This window comes from Leptonotus elevatus, chromosome 12 (genome assembly GCF_054856555.1).
Source record: "Leptonotus elevatus isolate MCC_2025b chromosome 12, RoL_Lele_1.0, whole genome shotgun sequence".
Classification (NCBI taxonomy): Eukaryota; Metazoa; Chordata; class Actinopteri; order Syngnathiformes; family Syngnathidae; genus Leptonotus; species Leptonotus elevatus.
This window is the reverse complement of record NC_141250.1, coordinates 1,520,001-1,545,000: the sequence shown is the minus strand read 5'-3', so window position 1 is coordinate 1,545,000 and position 25,000 is coordinate 1,520,001. Positions and strand designations below refer to the sequence as shown.

General features: G+C 40.4%; 2 protein-coding genes across 4 annotated transcripts in view; one reads left to right on the top strand and one right to left on the bottom strand.

The window, feature by feature from the left end:
* LOC147164243 (uncharacterized) overlaps positions 1-5,026 on the top strand; it is a 26,905-nt gene extending 21,879 nt beyond the window's left edge. For 2 of the 3 annotated variants that reach the window (XM_086091529.1, XM_086091528.1), the window contains exons 8-9: positions 1-37; positions 130-5,026. The exon at positions 1-37 is cut by the window's left edge and continues 41 nt beyond it. In XM_086091529.1, coding sequence (XP_085947655.1) covers positions 1-37; positions 130-915 — 823 coding nt within the window. In that variant the 3' untranslated portion in view covers positions 916-5,026. The remainder of the gene's footprint in view (positions 38-129) is intronic. The other variant, XM_086091530.1, reaches the window with a different exon arrangement.
* Positions 4,597-25,000, bottom strand: part of wdr4 (WD repeat domain 4) — a 43,326-nt gene continuing 22,922 nt past the window's right edge. Inside the window, 6 exon segments of the mRNA XM_086091531.1 lie at positions 4,597-5,064; positions 5,066-5,175; positions 6,266-6,335; positions 6,846-7,035; positions 9,012-9,076; positions 13,254-13,364. Coding sequence (XP_085947657.1) covers positions 5,008-5,064; positions 5,066-5,175; positions 6,266-6,335; positions 6,846-7,035; positions 9,012-9,076; positions 13,254-13,364 — 603 coding nt within the window. The 3' untranslated portion in view covers positions 4,597-5,007.

Here is a 25,000-nt window from a genome sequence, read left to right as displayed (position 1 = left end):
TTGTATGTCCAGTACATGTGAAGGGATTGACAATAAGGTTGACTTTGCCCTTTTCAAATGTTTGCGACCCCCCAATTTCTTCACAAACAAAATAATAATTGCTATTTATCTTTTGTTTTTCCACTGTAGCTGACCTTCATGAATGGCAAATCTCTGCCAATAGAGGAAACTAGCCCTGATCCGATCTCAGTTTGCTCGGATACATACAAACAGAAGAAGTTCGCCACCACTACGCCATTATATCCTGCGCACAGAACCACATACTCAGGAATGGATGAAGAGGAGGAAGAAAATGAAGGAAGCAATTTGTACATTAACAGAGATACTGAAAATTCCTCAGGGGAAAGTCGTTGCTCTTGTGATGTATTAAGGACAAGTTTGATTGTGAGGTCACATGCTGAAGCAGATACATGTGATTTATCATCAGAGACTGTTCCAGCGGAGCTGGATCAACTCAAGACTAAAGTTGAAAATGACACTTTTTTGTCTCGGCAGCCTGAAAAGGAAGTAAAGGAACAACTCATATTTGAGTTGGAAGAGGAGATGAAGGAGCATACTGTCAACATGTCTGAAAATGTCAACCTATCATCAGTCACATTAACTGCTATAGCTATACGCGAGCAAGAACAACTAAATACTGAAGACTCGCTTTCTGATTCTTTGAGGCTGTCTGATAAGGAACCTTTAGAGTTCACAGCCACAAAGAAAAAAATGTTGCACACAGACATGCAAGCTGACTCGGATGACTTGACATCAGTGAAGTGTACATGCTTAAGTGAAACTTGCTATGAGTGCAGGTGTGATGATGTTGAGACACAAGAGAAGTTAGAGAAAAAACTGTGTGTCTTCGGCGGAGAGAACGATCTGTGTGACAACAATTACATGTCACGGTGCTCGCCTTGCTTTTCAGTCTGAAATGCTCCCATTCTTTTGCCATCTTCCACCCCTGGTTTCCTGCACATTGTCACCAGACGTGTATTTAGCCCATTTTTGGGGGTGCTTCAGCTTCGTCCTCCTCGAGGCCAGTCACAGGGTATGTCTGTCTAGTCGAGTGAAAGTGTTCCTTACTTTCACCATGTGACAAGTTTCTTACCTTCGAGCACTCAACACAACATTATTTTTATTACTAGTCTGCTTTTTTGCTCCTCAATCATGTTGCTACTTGCTAATGAGGGAAACAAGTATGTACATATAATACATAAGATTGTTTTATATATATAAAATTCCAACAGATTAGAAAAACCTTGAGAGACCAGAGGAAGGACTAAAGGAAGGAAGGAAGGTTTGATGAAGCAGAGTGAGATCCACAAACACCAGCCAACACTAATGTACTAACTTCACAAATAATGCAATGAAAAATTCGAATATTGTAATAACATTTTATAATAATGTAATACTGGATACAATATTATATAATATCACAGAAGTCTTTGCGGCAAAGCAGTTCTAATCAAGTGGGTGGGGCTTACTTTGATCAACTCTCTGCAGAGTTGGTTTAACACTAAATAAATCAACTGTCGGACTGAAAATAAACATATGACATTATCTGTCAAGTAATAAATCAAACAATAATGTAAGGTAAAGGTATTACATTATTGTAAACGTTATTACAATAATCACGATTTTTTATTACATTATTGGCGAAATTATTACATTATTTGGTTTTATTATTTATTAATCATTTATTTTTGATCGAGCTAAGTGGAACTTTTTACTACATTTTCAGGCGTTACATATACAGGAAATTATTACACACTCCGGACCGTTCTATAGAAATAGACTGCTCTTACCTTTAGTGGGGCATGTGATTCAAGGATGTCAAAAAGGCCAGAAATGTAGAGTTCAACAAGGTCACTGACTATTGTTGACTGTGCCACACTAATGGCTGACACTTTTTGGATGGCCAAAGTATATAACCTTTCCTGCAAGCTGAATTCTCGCAGTATTTGTGACTTCACAAACCCCAGAGAATCCATCTTGTACCGAGCCCGCTGATTTTCACCGATCCGAACAACTGGTGGTTCGAACCAATCACAAAGCAGTGAGAGGCTGCAGTAAATAAACATGACGAATGCGTGGACTCTGCAATTCTGTTCTCGCAGAATTACCTGGAGTTTTCTTTTGGAAAGAAGAATAGCGAGAGGCGGTTTTTTTCTTTTCATTTTTTTTTTTTACCGACGTTGCCGTGATTGGTCAAAACAAAAGTTTGGTTGCCGTGCACAAGTTGCTTCATCATCACCCAATTAGCTCAAAGTATTATATTGAATTGTCCCGCGTTTCCTGAGTAAATCATTTTTAATTTTTTCTTAACTCATTCACTCGCAGCCATTTTCACTGAAGCAACCCCCTTTGCTCCCGGCTGTTTTACTGGATTTTGTCTGATTTTCAAGACCCACAGAATATCATGTTCTATTGCTATAAAAACATGGAACCTATCAAAAGAAAATAGTCTCTTTTTTCATTAAGGAAAAAAGTATATTTGTATCCGTTTCCATTTTGCAGCAATTAGCATTAGAATATAGCTAAGTTTCATCATTATTCACATTCCTGTTGAAAACACTGGCAAAAAGAGCATGTTTCAACATGGCTCTGGTTGATCTCTGATACTCTGCTGCCACCTTCTGGCCGTTTTTTGTAATAACTACCATTGCTTTACCATAGCACTTCAGGTCAGAGGCTGCATCAAAGCCTTCTGTATGCTCTAGCATTAAATAAATAAACGTATGAATAAGTTTTTCAATAGGAGTGAAGGACAAAGTATTAAAAAAAACTTATTTATAAATTTTTGGGAGCAAATGAGTTAAAGGGACATTAACGTGGAAACGTTTTGGAGCTTTTAGCCATGTTAAAATGCTTATTCCTCACCAAAAACATGATTGTTTTCCTTCATTCGCCCTTCTATGAGAAATTCTAGGTCATTCTGCTCTCCAAGCACCAGCCCCTCCCAACCGGAGAAAACTAGCAGGTGCTCACTCTATGAAGTCATCAGGTGCAGACCCACCCCCGCACTGCCTCTGCGGACTAAACACACGCCCACTTTCTCTGAGGCCTCCATGCTCGCAGGATAATGATAAAAGTAGCCTTTATCAGTAAACATTCTGTCCAAATGAATTCAAAGCAATCAATTATCCTTCACATTTGCAATGCCAAAGTGCAATGACAATTGGCTTCTTAAATTCCCAGAAAGGTTTTGTGGCTGACACTTGTGTAAACTACAAGTAAAATTTCTGCACTTGTAAATCTAGCTGAACGAATGGTGTAGTGGTTAGTGCGCTCACCCTATAAGGTGAAGGTCCTAGGTTCATGTTACACTTAGTTTTTTTTTTTCTCTCTCTCTCTTCCTTTTTCCCTCTCCACCCCTCCTTCACTACGATTTCTTGCGGCAAGGAGCCGATTTATTTCAAATGTTTATTAAAGAAGTGAACATCCATCCAATTTACACATTTAAAGAAGACGCAGTTGTACCACAAGGGCTGGCTTGTGTGGCCATTCAGAGGAGTGCTCAAACACAGCGCTCCAGACTTTTGTGGGCAGTGCACGCAGCAGCCACACGGTTAGAGGCGGGGTTTTACTGAAGCGAGTGTTTTCAAATAGCTTTGGATGCAGAGTGCAGTTCGAGGCGTGCCTCCACGTAGGGTGGATTTAAACGTTTGACCCCGCCCACATAGATTTTTCACAATGGTTTAAAAAAAATAATAATCCCAACAAAATTTGCAGATTTAATGATGCGCCGACCTATAACGTAAGGTTGTTTTTTAAACAAAATTTGCAGATTTAATGATGCGCCGTTTTATAACGTAAAGTTGTTTTTTAAACACATTATGGAGCATCGAAAATTCCAAACACTCAACCGGGGCGGAGCTAACTAAACGATTTGAGGAAGAGGCCGAAGTGCAGTATACATATCCTCAGCAGATTAGTATTTGGTTAGTATTTGGGTTTTGTCAGTTTTAAATTTTCGTTGTTCAAAAAAGTGTTCAAACAATACTGTAATTGTGATGTGGTGGGGTTAAGGTTACAAGATGGCACACAAAGCCGCTAGGGCAATAGTTTAACAACAAAGAAAGAAAGAAAGAAAGAAAGAAGGCGCTTCGAGGTCGAAAATCCTTGTGGGCAGTCAAACGTTTAGGTCCACCCAACGTGGCGGTATGCCTCAAACTGCACTCTGCATCCAGGGCTTACTCTGCGTTTTACTTAAGCAAAATACCTAATATTTTATATTTTTAAATTACATCGCCATGGCATCAAAGGTAAGATTTAATCATTATATGCCTATAGTTAACTGTGGAAGGGCTTTAAATACCGTGATATAATACCTTTAATATGGCACTTGGTTTTTGAAGAATGGACCTAGCCTTGAGATGAAGAATGTATTTACACGTTATCTCATTCACATGTAACATATGTATTCAATAATTAGTATTTACTTGTTCAAAATAATGTAGTATAAAGGTATTAGAATGTTTGTTTTATTTTGCTGTTTAAATAGGAAGAATGCTGCCTGCAAGGGGACATGTTCTACAATTTCCCCAATCCCTTTCCCGTAATTCTTTTGTGAAAGCTTGTAAGACACACCCTATTTGAGAGACAATAAGAAACAAGGAGAGGGGCTTTATTGGTGAGTAGTCATTTGAACCAATCAAATAAAAATACCTTCTGTAAGTAATGATGTAATTAGTTACAAATGTTTGTTTTACAAAGGTTTTGCTTTTATGAAATGTATGTTTATGAACTGTGACCTACATCAAGAGGCCTACTGCTACTGAAAACATTCTCAGATACAAATGTCGGCAGACTCGTCACAGAAACTGAATGTACTTTTTCAATGCAAAGGCTTTTTTTTTTTTTTATCGATTTGGATAAATGTGTGAGGCATATCAAAAATCTGCCAAACTCAAAATGATGCCATGTGATTGACATTTAACATCACCGCTCACCCAAAACAGTAAAAAAATAATAATAATCGATTCAAATTCAAACAGCATTTCATGTATATGACAAAGCAAATTAAGTTTCCAACAATTCCTTTCTGGCCTTGCTATTGTCTTTCTGTTCCATTTTTTTTCTTCTGTTGCTGCTCCTCAAGTCGTTGACGTTTCTTATTCATGTACTCGGTCATGTTATCAAAGGTCACCTTGTGCAGATGTTCAAAACGGCTCGTAGCCCTGGTGGAAGCTGTTAAGAAAACAGAAGATTGGTTGTAGGGACAGTGGCTAAGTGGGGCCCATTGATGCACTTGGGGGCCAGCTTAAGTCACCCCTACCCCACTATGAAAATAACTTCAGCAATGTTAAAAATGTTAAATGGAGTTACACCGCAGCACTATATCTTCATATGTTTATTAAAGAAATGAGGAGTCGTGGGGAGCCACATCTTCCAAAAAGCTCAAGGAAATGACCAAAACCAAACAAGGGACATGAACTCAGGGGTCAGAGGTGGTATTTGAAATGAGAGCCATAGCTGTGGCAACCTTATTGTTCTGTCCTCAATATATGTGTGACTGTTCTATCCAGCTAGACAGACAAGATGTTGCTTGTATCTTTTATCTCTTTTATGTTTTATAACTAAATTAGCATGAATCACAAAATGCACAAAATAATTATCCCACCAATAAGTGCACTTTTTAATTGTTTAGAACATGCGTTTTGAATTAGGGTAAATAACACAACCAAGGTAGGTTAGCAAACTCAAGTCCGCTAGCATGAGGCTAACATCTTCAATGACTTGTTCTTAACACATTTTTACCAACATTCAAATTCCCCCCAAAAATTCGGCTTGACTTTTTAGCTCTTTAGAGCTTACAGAAAATTGACCACAAATAGTCACTTACAGCCTTACGTGGCCAACGCTCCACCGAGTACGTGTTGCTCTTCAGGAGTGTCATTGAAAACTGACGTCAACTCAAGTGAGTCAGACGTAATACACATTTCACTACTTGAGGGTGCTAAAAGTCAACATAATCACTGCAAATGTAACATAATCAAACTATAACATTACACTTCACTTAGCAATGTAAAACTGTAGAAATCTATTGCACTTTGCAGGGAAGCGTCTGTGCAAGTAGGCTGAGGAGGAAATAAAACTAACTATAATGAAAATTCCCAAATTATTATAACCCTGGAACATGCTAAAGATTTGAACAACTTCCTGAGTGTTACCCTGTACAATTTTTTTAACAACTTCTGTGAATCTTTACAAAGTTGGGAAGTTGTGCCCTAGAATCAACTTTGCGTGCGCGTATAAATGAATGGGCTTGTTGACTCACCGTCAAGTGTCTGCCAGTGAGGCTTGAAAGCTTCAGTTACTCTTTTTAGTTCACTGGTAGCAGCTTCACACTAGATGCAAGTGCAAGGAATAGAAGTAGAATTAGAGACTGGCAATCAATCATTTTTAACCTCACCAGTTTCTTCTATTTTCTGTCTTACTGTAGCTGACTTTTTTTTTTTTTTTTAATAAAGACAATAAGGCATAAACATACAAACATAAAAACATATCGTCCCTGCTATGTGAAAAACACTTATGTCCATTTTTGTCATTTATTTTGGCATTTTTATGTTTTTAGGATGAAACTGAATGCAGACATCCCAAAAACGTAAAAATATATATTTTTTTAAATAAAAGAAAATGGACAGAGATATGTTTAGTAAAAAAAAAAAGGTTTTGGTTGGAGTTACTGAATATTTTCAGATACTAATGAGAAAAGGTAGTAACAGTAGAAAGTTTTTGTATGCAATTTCTATGGGAAATACATACAATTTGGATTTAGTCAGACTTCTTATTATGGAAAATCTCATTTTTCACTCATGCCAAATGTAAAAAACATATGCATGTAGGGCTATATGCACCTTCCAGGAGCCTTGTTCAAGTGTGTAGAGTTTCAGCAGTGCTTCACAGGAATCCATCAGCACCCAAAGCCGGCCTTCTGAGTCAAAGGTCATGTCAAGAGGGCAGCGTGGCAGGGAAAGCCTGCTGTGTGGTACAAGTTCCTTCTTTTTATTCTCCTGGTTCAGCATGAAAAAGTGAATTGTTGACACCCTATGAGGAAACAGGAAACATTATCTGATCCAACACTTTAATCATCAGCTTTAGTTCTTTGTGCTCCATTAACCAAACCAAGTAAATCATGTACATCTACACACCCGTTTTCAAAATGTCAGGTTTCTGGTAGAAACATTAATTACATTAATGTGACCTTTAACTAGAAGGGAAATAAAAAATAAAACAGAATGTTCAGGTGTTTACACCCACTTACTATAACTGGGATGTGGCTGTGTTCAGACAAACGCATGTCCATTGGGAGGCAGCACACAACTGACCAAAGTCATTTAAAGTGCCAATGATTAACGCCAAATAAAGTTCAGCTTTTCTTGAAGCCTGACAGTTTTGTGATAATAATGACTGGCAGTTGGAACTGTTCACATTGTGGTTCCTCTGAAAAAGGGAAGGGAACACGCCTTTAGTACTGAACCTGGTCTTAATCTCAGTCTTACATTTTACAATGACTTCAAATCACTTGAAGTTCTTGTGTATGTATGCGGTCTGTCCAAAATTGCCGTTCTTATTTACTAAGAAAGGAAAGAAAGTTATCAACTGCCCCAATGGCCCTTACAGGTTTATAATAGCGATGTCACAATCAAGATTTGTTGGCTTCCGATCAGATTTTTTATTTAAGGTGTGCTCTTTCCAATGCTGATCCCTTTTTTTCTTTCTTTTTTACTTTAACCCTAAGGCGTAGAACGAATCATACATGGATTGAAAGGATTGTTATAGCTACGGTAGCACCGTAGCACTCTGTAATGTAGTGTCGAGAAAGATCTCATTGGGCTTTACAATACGTCAATCACCAAGAAGCTTCGCTATGACTGGCTCAAGCGACGATTGAGGGAGGAGGACCTTTTGACGCACTTTTGACGATGTTGTGCGTATTTTGCGACTTGGATGCAGCTTTATGAATTAAAGGGTCGGTCGGTGTGGACGAACAATTTTACTGGAATACTTTTACTGGACCCTTTTCGATGTTTGATGACCAGTTTGGATGGAGTTGAACATGTTGGAAATGTAGAGGAACAGAAACGGTGAGTTGCACAAGATTATTTTTTTTTTTTTTGCATCTACGATTGCACAGAACAGGCATCAAGTGACATGTGCACATCTTTGTTCATATCTCAACACCCCAAGCACCACTTTTGGTTTAACACAGTTAATACATGAATAGTAATTGTAATGGTTTTCTTGTCGTTTTGTTGCCATTCCACACACATCGAATTCACTGACAACAACTTTGAACCTCCAATTTGGCGTTGCTGTAGGAACGCAGCTCAAAAGGGGCATGTTGTATCTACCTATTCATATATTTGGTAATAATGTAACAAGTAACAACAATGTAATAAGTAGCATAACACAAAGTATAAGTCACTGTTCGCTCATTTTGCTATGCCGGGTCATGTGTGGTAATTCAGCCACATCATACACAATCACTGTGATGTAATCTTTAGCTAAACCCCATGAAATAACAATTGAAGAACGATGGTCTTATTTCTGCAAACAATTCTAGCTCCTCCCCCTTCACGCTTCAGTTATTTTCCTCGTCCTCTTAGCAGGCACTAACATGTAAACAAAGGAGCGACAACCTAGGAAGCTGCAAATAAAGAAATGAGAGATTTGTGACCTTGTGAATTTTAGGGAAATAGTATTTTGTGTAGTCTACATAGAAAAAACACAGAAAATCTGAGTTCAACTCATGAAAAATGAGAGCACATGAAAAATGTATACATGTCTATTTAATAAAATAAAAAATAAATATGAACAAATTGGCCATCCATCAGAATCACAGAAAAAAACTCTTATTTGCACAAGGTTTGACGGTACAGTACAAGCATGATTTGAATTTGAAAAGGGGCCAGGTACATTAAATAGTGATGATAAATGGAATATATAAAGTGTAAAAAGGCTGTGACGATTATTTCAGACAAATCCTATTCAGACTTTCACTAAGAGGGAAGTGCACTCACCTGTCACACTGCACAGCTATGTGACACCCATCAGGGGAGCTGGATATGTGGCAAACAGTTACTTTCTAGGAATTAAATAAAAACAACAGATTATACTCGTGTGCTATTTCTTCATGCCAATTACAATCCATCTGATCTATCTTTTTCCACTTATCGAGATGGTGTCGTGGGGGGAGCAGCCTAAATAGGAAAGACCAGACTTAACTCTCCCCCGCCACTTTGTCCAGCTATTCCAGGAAAATTCCCACGCCAGTCGGAAAACAGGGGCCTTATTTAATCAGATTGTGCACGCTGTGCGCACTGAAGGGAACTGTTATAGAAGTAGTGAAAACTGCCGTATTCAAAAGAGGGTTTTTGCTATTAAGGTAGCTCTGATGTTTTTCACCTTGGAACATTTGGACACTGCAAGCAAAAGATGAAGTTTGAAGTAATGGAATTGGAAATGCTAGTACTAGCACTGCAACGAATCCTCATTGATCCGTGGTCGGTTCAGATCAGGCCCCACGGTTCGGATCGCCCACGATCCGCGGATTGGGTGGGTGGGAAAAAAACAACAACAGTGCACATGCACAATGGACACCATTCAGACATGTCAAGGAAGCTAAAACATACTCAACGTAACAGGATAAGCCAAAGTTCAAAATAAAGTTGACCAAATACAGTAATACATTGACGGCAATGTAAATAGCCTTAGTACACTTTTACTTTGAAGTAGCGTGATGTCTAGCTTGACTTCCCTTTTAGACGTTCAGAAGTTCATCGTAGCTTTGATTGACATTAAAGTTGCAACCAACATCAACACAACGCGATCCCAAACTCATATTCAATCGCTAATTTAGGACGCTAAAAAACTGCTAATTAATTATCTTGTCATCATATGATACGGCAGAAGTCTCCAAGGTAAGTGGCTAGTGGCTAACTGTTAGCTTTACCAACGAGTGTCTGGCTGATAGCTGTTAGTGAGTTTGACAGCTGGTACGTGATGGCTTACTTAAATTATTTTTCAATATTCTGGACCAAGGCTAATTTGTAATTTACTCTCCATGTTTAAAGGAAGGTGCTGTGCCTTAAATTGCACTTTGAGGTCTTTTTGGAGTGACGTACTTCCACAAACTTACTGTAATGCGAGACACCTTCTACGCATCCTTTCCTTCGGGACCACAAAGGACACTTATCAATGAAGAATAATTACCCAGCTTTGTATTACAGCCTTTCACTTATAGAGCACATTTGGCGCATCATAAAGGGGAAGGTGTAACACAGAAAGCCCAAGACAGTTGAACAGTTAGAGCGACGCGTGTCAGACAAGAATGGGACAGCATTCCTATTTCTAAACTTGAGAAACTTGTCTCCTCGATCCCCAGACGTTTGCAGACTGTTGTAAGAAGGGTGCTGGGGGTGGGGGGTGCTGGGGGGCGGCTGGGGCTGGGTTATGCGTGGGGGGAACGGGGGCTGTGGACCGGTGGGGTGCCTGGTGGGCCTGCAGTGCCCCGTCCTGATGCGTTGGGTTGGGGGCGCGGGCCGTGTTGGGGTGGGGGGCGCTCCTGCTCCTGGGTTTGCTCTCCGGCCGGTGGCCCCGGCGGGGCCCGGGGGTCGTCCTTTGGCGCTGCCGCGGCCTGGGGGGCCCTGAGGTGTTGCGCTTCCTCTGTCCTGGCAGGGGTCAACGGCTCCCCTCTTTGGTGGAGATTTTCATGCATGCCAGATGCACCACACCAGCATCTATCGAAACTCAGACACAATCTGCTTCCTCCTCAGGTCATTGAATCGGTGGAGGCTGGTGTCTGTGGATCTCACTCTGCTTCGTTTGTCCTTTCTTCCTTTCCTCAGTCTCTCCTTTGGTCTCTGGAGGTCTCCCTGATTTTTTGGATTTGTTGGAATTTAGATGTTTCTGGGGTTGGTGAAGAATTCTGGTTGGTGGCCCGGTGGGTGGTGTCTGGCCGGTGCTGGATTTCACTTTCCTTTGTTTTCTTTGGTCCCCTCGGGTCTCCTGACGGCGGTGTTCGGTTTAGGTGACCGGTATGGAATTTTTTCTAATAGGTTTTTGGTGAGCTAACGAATACACACACACTCGCACGCACGCACACATACACATTGTCAACCACATAAAAAAAAAAAGAGCAATGATGATGACATTACCGAATGAACAATACTGAGCTCTTTTAGAAAAAAAAAGAAAAAAAAATGTAATGTGAGCTGCTCAAAACCTGACCACGCCCCCAAACGGTCAAGGTCCGTCAAGCTCGCCTCCGCTCCATTTAAATCCATTGTGAAATCGATCCACAAAACTTTTGTCAGCTTCAATTAAACCATACAAACAAAGTTCCAACAAGTTATGGACTTCCAACAAGTTATGGACCTCCAACAAGCAAAAATAGTGAAGCGATGTGCCCATAGATTGTGTAAATCGGACATGAGGACTCCACAAAGTGAAGCAATGTCTTCAATGGATTACACAGTGTGGACAGACTCACCCCCAGCTAAATGTCTCCAAGATTAAGCATTCCTACGTTTGCTTCAAGGTAAGAGCCTGTAAAGTAGCTACAATGGGCTCGTCTAAAGCCATATCACCAACTAGCAACCGAACGAGCTAAAAGCCAGCTTTTAGCTCCATTGTTAAATTCACTTGAGCTCTAGAAGCAAGATCATCCGCAAAGTTGGACATTAAAGTTATACTTAAGATGATTTAATATTGTATATTATCAGGATATCATTATCAGCCATTCATCACCCAAATCGCCAAGTGCTTCCTCATTTTCGGCAAGTTTTTATGACGAGACACCTCTTAAAAATACACAGTTTATCTTGATCATTGTTATTAATCTTAGCTGGGTAACTTGCCATCCTTGAAGGTAGTTTATGCTAGGAGCTCAGTGATGTTTCATTGATTTACACTGAGTGAACATATAATAGGCACTTTGAACTCATTTTGTTTTAATCGTTCAACCTAGCATTTTGTTACATCAAAGTAACTCCATTGTTGTTTACCTCAGACTTATCTTGAGACCTGTATGCGTTAGCCTCAATAGTTGTGAAGTCCGCTTTTTTGCATATTTTAATATTAAGAATATATCCTTCCACTGCATATTGAAGACCCTTTTGCTTCTATCTGGAAGATATTGCGCTTGTATTGCTCCAAAAACACTCACTGACAAGCTCCGGTACATTCATTTCCATTGTAAGTGTCTAGTAGGATGTCGGACCCGGAAGCGTGAATTGAAGGGGGCGAGCCTCTTGCGAAAGGTCAATTATTTGGAACCGGAATCGACACAAACAGTTCAAATTCCAACGATGCCCAACCTTAGTGATGCGAGTTTGACACTCATGGTAACGGCCAATTCACACTGATTGCGGAAAGGACGCGGACCGTTTTCCATACGGCATTCGCACGGACTGCAATTCACCGGGGTTCACGCTGGAGAGTTGAGTTCACGCAATAACAACCATGCATATAGAGTCCTATTGGTAAACAATAGCCACGCTTGCCTTGCTTTTTGGACATTATTTCTGGGACTTCTACCATGGCTCTTCTACCATGGGTAAGTACATTTTGTGTTTTAAAAGTGTTATTTTGTTATGTTTAATTTATTCTGAGCTTGTTTTTTTGTCTTTTAAATGTCCGACTAATGTCATGCTATGTAGCTAGCTTCCCTCCCCCCCAAAAACGAGTTTGCAATTTTATTTTGAAATATACCGGATTTACCTTGATGCCGACCCCTGACTTCCTGTCCGGCTCATGTAATTTCTTCAGCTTCATTAAAATCCACATGCGGATTTAACTTTTCTTTCTTTTCTTTTTTATCCTTCCTCGGGTCTCCTGACAACCTCACGACTCTAGCTGGATTCTGAAGTATTCGGTTTAGGTGAACGGTATGGGATTTTTAATAGGTTTTAGGTGAATTAATGAGCACACACTCACACGCACATGCACATACAAAGAAAAACAGAGAGAGCAATGATGATGACATGTCGAATCAGTAAGATTACCAAATGAACAATACTGAGCTTGCTCTAAAAAAAAATATATTAAAAAAATAAATTTTAAAAATCCGCATGCGGAATCCGGAAACAATAGAACGCTTGCGGAAACCTTCCGCAGCGCCGCATCAGTTCCGCACCGCAGCTGGTGTGCATTGACAGGTAGACTCAAATGCTTTCTATTCCTTGCGGCAGCCTTACAGAAGATGCACCACGTCCGTTTCGCAGTCTGTGTGAATTGGGCCTAAGGCCTTAAATAACAGTTACCCCTTCATTCTCCAATCTCGGTGTCCAATCGTGTGTCTCTTCCAGGTTGTTCAAGTCCCAACTTTGGAGCATCTGACCAGTTCCATATTCCCACAGCTTCATCGTCCCATCCTACAAATTACAAAAAAAAAATTAACGGCAGAGAAAACCAGATTCTATGGTTTTCTTTAGCATTATGCTGTTCTTAACATATGTATACTGCGATTGGCTGGCAACCAGTTCAAGGTGTACACCGCCTACTGCCCGAAGCCAGCTGGGATAGGCTCCAGCATGCCCGCGACCCTTGTGAGGAGTAAGCGGTTAAGAAAATGGATGGATGGAACATATGTATACAGTTGCAAGAAAGGTTATGTGAACTTTTTGGAATTACCTGGATTTCTGATGTTCATCTAAGTCACAGCAATAGACAAACAATGGCTGCTTTAACAGATACCACACAATTACTGTATATAGTTTCATGTTTTATTGGGCATGCCATGTAAACAGTTATCGCGCAAGTGGCTTATTATGACTTCTCCAAGAGGTAATTGTAATGAGGAATACACTAACCAAACCAAAGAGCCAAAGAGTCCAGAATAGGTGCAAGATGGAGTTGGTGCCAAATTTTGATTATTAAAGGTTAAAGTAACACTGATTCTCACACCCACCTAAGTGGGGTAAAATTCGTTCTCTGCATTTGACCCATCTACTGAGAGACGTGTTCAATTATTAAAATGTTTAATAAAGATAATAATAATATAGTAATATAGTAATATAGTACAATACAATACTATAATATATCTTCAAAATATTGTGGAACTCAGAAGCGCTGTACCCGTCATCTCCGGGACACTTTGGGAAGCGCACACGCCGACACATGCGGCGCATGCAGACGAAAACAAACATGGATGACCACCGCCCACATTCACTACGATGGTAGCAGAGGAACTTGAAAAACCTCGTAGATAATGTAAGTAGCATGAATGAACTTGTAAGCATAAGTCCATAACTCATTCACTCCCAGCCATTTTCACTGAAGCAACCCCCTTTGCTCCCGGCTGTTTTACTGGATTTTGACTGATTTTGCAAAGCCCACAGAATATTGTGTTCTATTGCTATAAAAACATGGAACCTACTAAAAGAAAGATTACAGTCTCTTCTTTCATCAGCAAAAAAAGTATACAGTGTTCCCTCATTTTCCGCTGGGGTTAGGTTCCAAAAAATACCCGCTATAAATTAATTCCGTGAAGTAGATAGTTTTGTGTTTTACATTTATTATATAAATATTAAGGCTCTAAAACCCCTCACCGCACATTTTATACACTTTTCTCATCGAGGCACTTACATTTTCTCACATTTATCTCTTGTTTAAACATTATCAATGTTCAAACCTTCATAAATTTTTTAAAATATGTACATTACTGTAAAAAAATTAATAAATGCAAAAAACAAAAAAATCAAAAAAATCCGCGAAACAGAGAGAACGCGAAAAGTGAACTGCGATATAGCGAGGGAATACTGTATATTGTGTTTTATTGCTATAAAAACATGGAACCTACCAAAAGAAAGATTAGAGTCTCTTCTTTAATAAGGAAGAAAAAGTTTATTTCTATCGGTTTCTGTTTGGCAGCAATTAGCATTAGAATATAAGACCGTGGGGAAAACAGCTTGTTGCAACATGGCTCTGGTTGATCGCTTATACTCTGCTGCAAACTGCTGGCCATTTTTGTAATAACTACCATTCTTTAAGCGTCCCTCTTAAGTTCAGAGGCTGCATCAAAGCCTTCTGTATGCTCTAGCATAAAAAAACATATATAAATACATCTTTGGTAGTTTGGTAATATATAAAATGGAACGTATTTATGCGTTTTTGGGAGCAAATGAGTTAAGTAAGTCGGGCACCTCAAATTAAAAGCAACAGTTTCATCTGATGTGTGCGCTGATGCCATCATTTAGACTTGTCAAGGAAGCTACAAACATGTACAATAACATAACATGACGCCCAAACAAAGGCTAACTTGAAAATAAAGCTCAAGAAAGAAAACATTGATGCCGATACAATAGCCTTAGTACGCTTTCATTTTGAAGTTGGCCCGCATGGTTGTGTGACCTACTGACGGCAAGCTTGACTTGCCTTTTAGACATTTTGGCTTGCCTTATCGTAGTTTTTTTTTTATTGCCTTACATGCCAACACCAATACATTGCCATCCCGAAGTCATATTAAATTAATGATTCAGAGCGCTAAAGAACCTCTAGTTAATTACGCCGTCATTGTGTGATTTGGCTCAAGTCTCTGGTTTTAGAGGATAGTGGCTAGTTACTAGCAGTGAGTGCACAGCTGGCTACTTTGAAAGTACTGTGGGTTTGCTTTCTTTCTTTGCCTCTTTCATTGATGTGAACTGTCGTGTAACATGTATGACATGACATGAATAGTTCATTTGGACTGATGGAACAAAGTATCATCATGTTCAAGGGTGCTATCAGAAATGTGTTGCAAAAATTGATGTAACAATGTTGTGATGATTAAGGGTGTGCCAACATCATGTCATGAGAAAGGATGTTATGTTAAATGTAGGTTGAAGCTCAGGTTATGGTTAACACCTGTAGTTTGAGGCCTCAAGACCGATGGTCATATTTTGCAATATTTTGCCACTCCTGACGTAGTCTTATAGCCCTAATCATTAGTCAGCAATAATTAAGTGCTTACTAGGTTCATAAAACAACAACTTTTGCATTGAGATCCTTCTCAGTGCTGGCACAAAATGTGCTGTTTGGTTTAAAGGCAGAGCCTGGCCTTCTCAGTGCTAGCACATAATGTGCTGTTTGGTTTAGAAGCAAAGCCTGGCCTTCTGAAATGAGTGATCGTTTTTTGGCTGACCCCCAGTGCGTTTGTGCGCGTGAGGAGCTCAACAGAGTGCAGCACACGATTATAAGAGCATGCGCGCAGTGGAACAAAGAAGGCGAAGGGCTTCTCTAATAAAATAGTTTGATTTTAAATAATGGTAGTTATGCCTATATAGTACTTATTTGCGATGAATCTAGATGTTAGGAAGGTAGAAACATGATTGTACTTTAATGTCAGTTTGACATGAATTGGGACCTGTCATACATACGTGCCAGATGTAATTACATGTAAGTACTTGTAGGAAAGCATGAGTTTCATATATTTTTATTATTTTGTTTAAATGACTGAGTATGTGTTGATGATAAGGCAATATTGTGAAATGTTGAGATGTGATCCACTGGGTTAGCGTTCTGTACTTGAACAAGAACATCACACACACCGTACAATATGTTTGGCTAACAGCTGCATTAGTGACAACAGGTGACGTTGCACTTATGTACTCCCATGAAGGGAGTAACCTTTAAGAAGGAATACCATTTTTGGATAAATCTTCCGATACCTTGTATGGGGTGATTTTTTATGTCATTTATGGGTGGACCTACGGATGTATACTATAAAAAGGGTATTTTGAGAATTTTAGGAGTTTTTCCTCAACAACCATTTTTGGAACGCACCTCCGTGATGGTAAATTAACATAGGAAATGTTTTCACTATTTGCAACTGTTTAGCAGGTTGAAATAGAGAAATAGACTATGTTACATATTGGAGACTTCTAAAATATTCGGACTTAGGCAGAATATGAGAGAAATCTTTAGCTGAGGGAAAAGGGAGCCATTAAATTAGATTAAACCTCTTCTCCTATTTTAGGCCAGTTTGCCCAAGTTTTATTTGACTTTTGTGAATTAAGCGGATTAGCTACCCGATTTATTTCACCCAAAAGGATCACAATTCTTCAACATTATTTGCGCCTTTTCTTCAGTTCTGAAGTTTTACTCTCTTTTTACATCTTGAAGTTGGAGTTATCTAAACTGTGAGTAATTGGTTTTGATTCCAATGAGTGAAACTTATATTATTTATTTTTAACTATTATTTCATTTTTACTTTCTTTTATTGAATATAGCGATTTGCCTTGCTTTATCACAAGTTAACCATATTAAGAGGTTTAGATTTAAGAATGATTTTATCATTTACTCATTTTTATCCAGTTTACTCAGTTATTAACCAATATTGGAAATTGTTTTGGATTTAAGAATTATTTTGTAATTTACTAATTTTTATCCAGTTTACCCAGTTATTAACCGATAGAATTTTTTTGGGATTTAAGAATTATTTTATAATTTACAATTTTTTTTATCCAGTTTACTCAGTTATTAATTAATAATGGAAATCGTTTTTAATTTAAGAATTGTTCTATAATTTGTTCATTGCTATCCACTTTACTGATTTATTAACCAAATGTAATACTTTTGAAAATTCTAATTACTTTTTGGGTTGTTTTATACTACCAAAGGTATAGATTTAATACAAATTTACTGTTAGATAGTTTAGAGATAACTATGCAAATTAATAGTAAGCAACTTTATCTAGAATTGAGATTAACTAGATTTAAAGTATTTCGACTTAATTGAAAAAGAACATAGCCTTTGAGAGTTGAGATAGTTACTTAAAAGTAATATTGAGAGTTTATTCACTTTTGACAAAGTTAACTCGATAGTGTATAAACTTTCACTGATAGGATTTTTTTATTTTAGATTTTTCTAAACAATAGCAGAGTTTCTAATTATTTATTAAATTTAATTTAAATATGATTGTTACAATTCCTTTGTGGATTTGTGAAGTGTAGAAGCAGCAAGGTATACAAGTCCTGGTATTCATTATCTCTTTTTCACCCCTATTTCTATCGTAGCCATACTCTTGATAACGACTTAGATCTTTTTAGCGAATGAACAACTATACCTTAACATCGGTAACTGCTTTTCCCTGAACCTTTAAAGTTACTTTGGCTTAATTTAAATTAAGGAAAAAGCCCGAGAGGGTTTCACCAAACCACCTGAACTTATTTAGGTCTTAACAAGTGCAACCGATCGTTTAGAGAAGGAGCCGCTGTAAAAAGGGCATGTTCAAATTATATCCTTATTTCGAAAAGGATACTCAGTAAGGGTTTATTTGAAGTGAGACCGGGCTGACGCTCTAAAACTGGGGCGGTGAGAACCTAAACGAATCCTTCTCGAAGCCGGCTTGGAGAGCTCCCGTCAACTCCTTGATTTCAACCGTGTTACTGCTGGTGGAGATAAAGGGGAGCTTTAACCCTTTGAACGGAGAGTCTGCAAGGTAAGCAAGATCCGACAGAACATAGGCTAGTTTGTTATTCATTCTCCAAGTAGAAGAGTATGTGCCTTAAATTGCAGCTTGAATTTTTTTTTCTTTAAAAGAAAAAAGATAATTAGAACATCATCCCTCATTTTCTTTATAAAACACTTATTTAGATTTTAGGAATGCAACTTTACGTGCAATATAAGGCAGGATACAATACATGCTTATGGCCCTTGTATAATATAAGAAGGTGTCCTGCTCCATATTGCATTGTTGTGTTCCTACATTCTAAATGGACATATATGACATTTTGAATTGAATCTTTTTATTTAATGGGGAAAACATGTTTTATAAAATAAATGAAGACAAAGTTCTATTTATCTTCTGATCTGATCCGAAAAATGTTCTGATCCGTGACTCAAATCCGTGCTCTGATACAAACCACGAGTATTTTGATCCATTGCACCAAGTGATTAATACACAGTGAGACAAATAGAAATGTGTATTGTAAAAAGGGCATGAATATACATAAATTAAAAATGATCAATAATCGTTTTATAATCGAATTGTAGCCACTAAATCGTAATCATAATCGAATCGTGAGGTGTCCAAAGATTCCCGCCCTTCTACTATCATGCCTTAAAATTAAGTGGTTATACTTGTTGCGTGTGGAGTGTGTTGGGTTAGCCTTATTTCTACCGTTACATCCTAACATATAAACTCTGCTCAGCTCAACCAAACAGCCGTAAACATTAAGTCTCACTAGTCATGCACGAAGGGGAATGGAGGGATTCAGTCCTCCCCTTACTTTTCATTGGGCGACAGAAATAGCAACAAGTTGTTTAGCATACAACGGCTGACCCCACGCCCTGTATGGTAACTATGATGATCAGTGCAGAGATCAGTGCAGAGATTTTGGGGTGCAAGTGTTCCGAGTGTGTGTGTGTGTGTGTTTGGGGGGGACTTTTGCGCACAAGGAATATACCTTACTGACAATTCCGAGATGATGTCACAAGTCAAGATGGCCGTCAATTTGGTGAATGAAATGTATCTGCTCACTGAAAAGTGTTGGACTAGGATTGTTGTAATTTGATTTGTGAGGATTATTTTGATTTCAAAATGTGATGAGATGTCGTTTGTATGATAGTCACAGGAAAAACCATTACAATCTGCCGTTTGTTTTCACAGTATAAAGGAAGCATTTGCATTGTGTTGCATTGCTGACATATCAGAAATGCCCGGATGTTCGGAAATGTCTGCAAATGTCGGATAACTCTGAGTCTGACCTTTCATCTTCATGCGTCTTTGATTTCATCCAAGAGAGCAGAGAGATGCTTCCCTTGACTGTTTGCTGTAGGTGCTTTTCTTTTCCCCTTTTCAGCCTCTCCTTTCTAGGCATTATGCTACAATTACCAATTAAATAGGCCAATTGTAAACAAACAGACCAATGGCATGAGAATGAATAAGACTGACTGCTGTCATTACAAGAAGGCAAAAGGGTATTTTTCACAGGCAATTGACAATTCCAAACATCCGGGCATTTCTGATATTTCCACAATTGCAACTCAATGCAAATGCTTCGATCACCGAAAACGTATTGGATTGTTTTTGCCTGTGACTACTAGCATAATACAAACCAGACACAAACAACAGTTCATCACATTTTGAAGTCAAAATAATCCCCACAAATCAAATTACAATGATCCAAAGTCCAATGCTTTTCAATGCACGGATCACAGAGAGCTTCTTTTCACCGACATTAGTCTTACTATGTGGTGGTTATCACGTTATCTATTATTGAATTAGCATATAGCTTTTTAAACTAGGTGGCTAATATCAGCTAATTTATGCTCAGTTGTTTGTGCTGTATGAGATATGCTACTTCACAACAAAATGATTATAAAGTACGGAATAGAGGGCAAACAAAACAATACAATTTCACTGGATTCATAACAGTTACCTGGCTGGGGTGGAGCAGAAGGGGAAGGATATGCATGTGTGTGTCTGTCCCACACCGCGACCGTGGGTAATTAGCGTTCACGTGACAAAGGAAGCAAGCAAGCGAGAGAGCTAGGTCGGGTGCGCGTACGCAGGGGATGCATATTGGGGGTTTTTTCAAACATGATTAATCATGCAGCTTTTCTAAAAGATTGTGTCAACATTGACCTGTCCTCAGTAAAGTGTTTATTTAAAAATATATATATAATAATTTCCAAAGGGCACTTTTTTTGAGAGAGGGCAGAGGGGCAAGAGTATGAGCACCACTAGGGGTCTACCTGCGCACGCCAGTGATGATGATCTTCTTCTAGAACAATTGTGAAAGGGTTAGTATCATGAAAAATCAACTTTTTTGAATGTTAATATGCAAACTCACCAAAAACACAGCTGAAGTGGTGTTTTCCTCCATTCGCCCCTCTAAATTCTAGGTCATTCTGCTTTCCAACCACCAGCCCCTCCCAACCCAAGAAAACGAGCAGGTACTCAATCTGTGACGTGTGCAATTAGAACCCACCCATGCACCACCGATGCGGACTAAACACACGCCCACTTTCTTTGAGAACTCTATGCTCACAGGATAGTGACAAAAGTAACCTTTATCAGTAAACATTCTGTCTAAGGGTGTATTCACACCTGCATTGTTTGGTACGCTTTAAATGGACCAGAGTTCAGTTCCCACGCTGATCCGGACCTTTTGTGCAGGTGCTGAATACACACAAACGAATCATGGTGTGGATCAAGCGGACCGAGAACCACTTTTCGAGGTGGTCTTCGGTTTGCTTCCAAACGCACTCGGTGCGGTTCGCTTCGTAGTCTGAACCACGGCTGATCCGCACCAACTGCAGGACACATGCGCCTTTTTGGTCTTAACAAGCCACCATAGCCAAGCATCGCTGTGGGAAAATATTGCCCAGTAGTGAATGTTGTGCTAAATTCATACATAATCCTCTGTATTATGTTTAGTTATTTTGCTGTCATTATGTTGTGGGTCGGAGCACAACGTATCCTTCACGTTACTACACGCAATTCGACGACGCGATTCCAAGATTTTAAACTGCGTCGCTCCCAAATATTTTGCATCTAATAATGCCACAAATATGTAGAGCAGTAATGCAGCACATAGGAATTTAATATTTTCCTCTTTTTCTGGGTTTTTGCTATGCATTCCGCCCTAGTCACGCATGTCAACGTGATTACGCAATATAGTTCACTTGCAAAAAGCAGTGTCAATATGAACCGCACCAAACAAAAAAAGTCCGCTTTTGGCACGGAACAAACAAGCATACTCTAATCTTTCTTTAGGTAGGTTCTATGGTTTTATAGCAATAGAACACAATATTCTGTGGGCCTTGCAAAATCAGTAAAAATCCAGTAAAACAGCCGGGAGCGAAGGGGATTGCTTCAGTGAAAATGGCTGGGAGTGAATGAGTTAAATAACAAAATGTATGGACTGAAATTGTATAAACCTAAGAATATAAAAGCAGGATGCTTTAAGATTGAATAAATAATAAAATAGATTGACGAGGCTTCGCGCTTGCCGATGACGTCAGTAAAGTAGCGCTAACGAAATGCAGTCAGATGTGTTCACTTTGGTTTGGTTTCTTTTTTAGCAGTTCACAAATCACAATAAATCATAAAAATAATTAATGATAATAGGAACGCAATAGCAATCTAAACTGATAATATTTGTCACATCTCAGTAAATTAATTTGTGTATTTGTCATTTATTTGATCTATTTTATTATTTATTCAATATATCTTGCTTTTATATTCTTAGGTTTATTAATGTTTTTACAACTTTAGTCTATACATTTTGTTATTTAAATTACATCTTTAATATTTTCTTTCCCATGTTTGACGTCAACCGGATCATTTCCAGCCAGTCATGTAGCATGACAGCTTTGGAAGGTGACCCCGCTACGACCTAGCAGCCCGATCACATCTGGTACCGACACCGGGTTAAAAAAATTGTCGCCAATAGAAGTCATATTTCAGCAGCGTGATAACTTGCATTGATGTTTCTGTATTTGGCAATTTGTAACTAATGGTTGTGTTTTTATAGTCAGGAACCCGGCTGCTGCCAGCGGGATCGAGCGGATTCGCCTCCGATGGGCACTAGGGGTTGATATTCGGATTCACGGCATGACAGTGGGTTAATTCTGTGGGTGCTGTCCCCCCCTGGCTGGGCGTGGGCGGGTCTGCCCCTCTGTTGGCTGCTGGGTGGCGGCTGCGTCTTGGCCGTTCCCTGGGTCTCTTGGGGGGTGCTGCATTGCGGGGCTCTCCCTGGTGTCTGGGGCGGCGCCGCTCCGGCGCGGTCCGTCGCTCTGGGCCCGGCGACGCGGTTCGGGGCCTGTGGGCCGCCGGGGTGCCCCGTGGTTCCCTCTCCCCTCCCCCTTCCTCCCCCTTGCTGCCTCTCCCTCCTCGCCTCTCCCCGCCCGTCCTCCGCCTCCCTGTCCCTTCTCCCTCGTCACCCTTCCTCCTCCTCTCCCCCTCTCTCTGCGGCCCTGCCGCTGCCCCCTGCCCTTCTTGTCGTCTCCTTCCCCCCTCCCTTCCCCCTCCCCGGTACGCCTTCCTTCCCCTCCCCTGGGCCGGGGGCTCCATCCATGGCCCGGGTCTCGGTACTCCGGGGGCCGGCGGGGGTGGCTGGGGTTTGGTGTTGTGCCCGCCCCGCTCCGGTGGGCCCCAGTATCCGGGGGGCGAGCCCTATCGCCCCGCCGGGCTGGTCCCATATGCCCGCCGGGGTCCCGGTGGGGTGGGTGGGGGCTTGGTGGGCGGGTGCGCCTCCTGGCTGGTCGCTCCTCTTAACTCACTACACTAGGTTTGCACAATACACTTTTATAGACATATAGGGCACATAACACACTTTGGGGGGGGGGGGGTGGGTGGGGTGGAAACACCGTCTTCACCCTACAACTCCCCTCCAATTTTAATGCACCACACAACTGGGGGGGGGGGGCTTGTGGGGGTGCCATCGGTTGGGGACCGCGGTATAGAGCAGAATCTATCGAAACTCAGACATAATCTGCTTCCTCCTCAGGTCATTGAATCGGTGGAGGCTGGTGTCTGTGGATCTCACTCGGCTTCGTCTGTCCTTCCTTCCTTTCCTCAGTCTCTCCTTCGGTCTCTTGAGGTCTCCCTGATTTTTTTTTTTTTTTTTGGATTTGTTGGAATTTAGATGTTTCCGGGGTTGGGGAAGAATTCTGGTGGGTGGCCCGGTGGGTGGTGTCTGGTGGGTGCCCCCATCTCCCCTACTGCCCCCGGTGTTCCGTCCCTCCACGCGGCGGGGGGTGGGGTGGGGGGTCCCCGGGGGCTGGGGGTCGGGGGGCTGCCGGTTGGTCGGGGTGGGGGCTTTGTTGGGGGGGGGGGTGGCGGGGTGCTGGTGGTGGGGGGGGTCTGGGGGCTTGGGGACCTGGGGGCGGCTGGGCCTAGGTTGGGGTGGATGGCGGGGGTGGGTGGGGGGTGCGGGGGTTGTGGGCCGGTGGGGTGCCTGGCGGGCCTGCAGTGCCCCGTTCTACTGCGTTGGGTCGGGGGCGCGGGCCGTGTTGGGGTGGCTGGTGTCTGTGGATCTCACTCGGCTTCGTCTGTCCTTCCTTCCTTCCTTTCCTCAGTCTCTCCTTCTGTCTCTTGAGGTCTCCCTGATTTTTTTTTTTTTTTTTGGGATTTGTTGGAATTTAGATGTTTCTGGGGTTGGGGAAGAATTATGGTGGGTGGCCCGGTGGGTGGTGTCTGGTGGGTGGTGTCTGGTCGGTGCTGGATTTCACTTTCCTTTGTTTTCTTTGGTCCCCTCGGGTCTCCTGACGGCGGTGTTCGGTTTAGGTGAACGGTATGGGATTTTTTCTAATAGGTTTTTGGTGAGCTAACAAATACACGCACGCACGCACATACACATACTCACCCACATACAAAAAAATATATATATATATAAAATAAAAAAAAATAAAAAAGAGCAATGATGATGACATTACTGAATGTACAATACTGAGCTCTTTAAAATTAAAAATAAATAAAAAAGAAGTCATATTTCATAAGAAATTATATCACCATGGTGTCAAAGGTAAGATTTGATCATAAATACGCCTATAGTTAACTGAGGAAAGGCTTAAAATACTGTGATACAGATCCTTTAACTGCTTTGTTCTGCTCTGTTCTTGTTCCTTTACACCACTGTTTACTTTTGCACTAAATTGTTTATATATTTAATATCATAATTTGTTCCAAAAAGTACAGATTAGAACACCGTTAAGGCACCAGATCGTTAAGCAGTATCGTTAAGAGTAGTAGTATCGATAACATTTTAACAATACATATCCCTAGTCATACTGTAGCTATAAATTACAACACATCGCAAAATCGTATTGCGCAAGCTTTTATAGGTCAAACTTAAAAACAAAAAAATGAAAACATCTCAAAAACCTGACATTCTAGACATTTAGGGAAACAAAGCCATTTGCTTAAAATTTGCCATTGACCAGTGCAATTAGCTTGTACACAGGCAGATTATTTACTAATTAGGTGATTTCTGAAGATATGTAGTTGAATTGGAATACATTTCTGTTTATCAGAGTTAAGGAATTATTTTGCATGCAACCATTTTCAGTTTTTTCTTTGAAA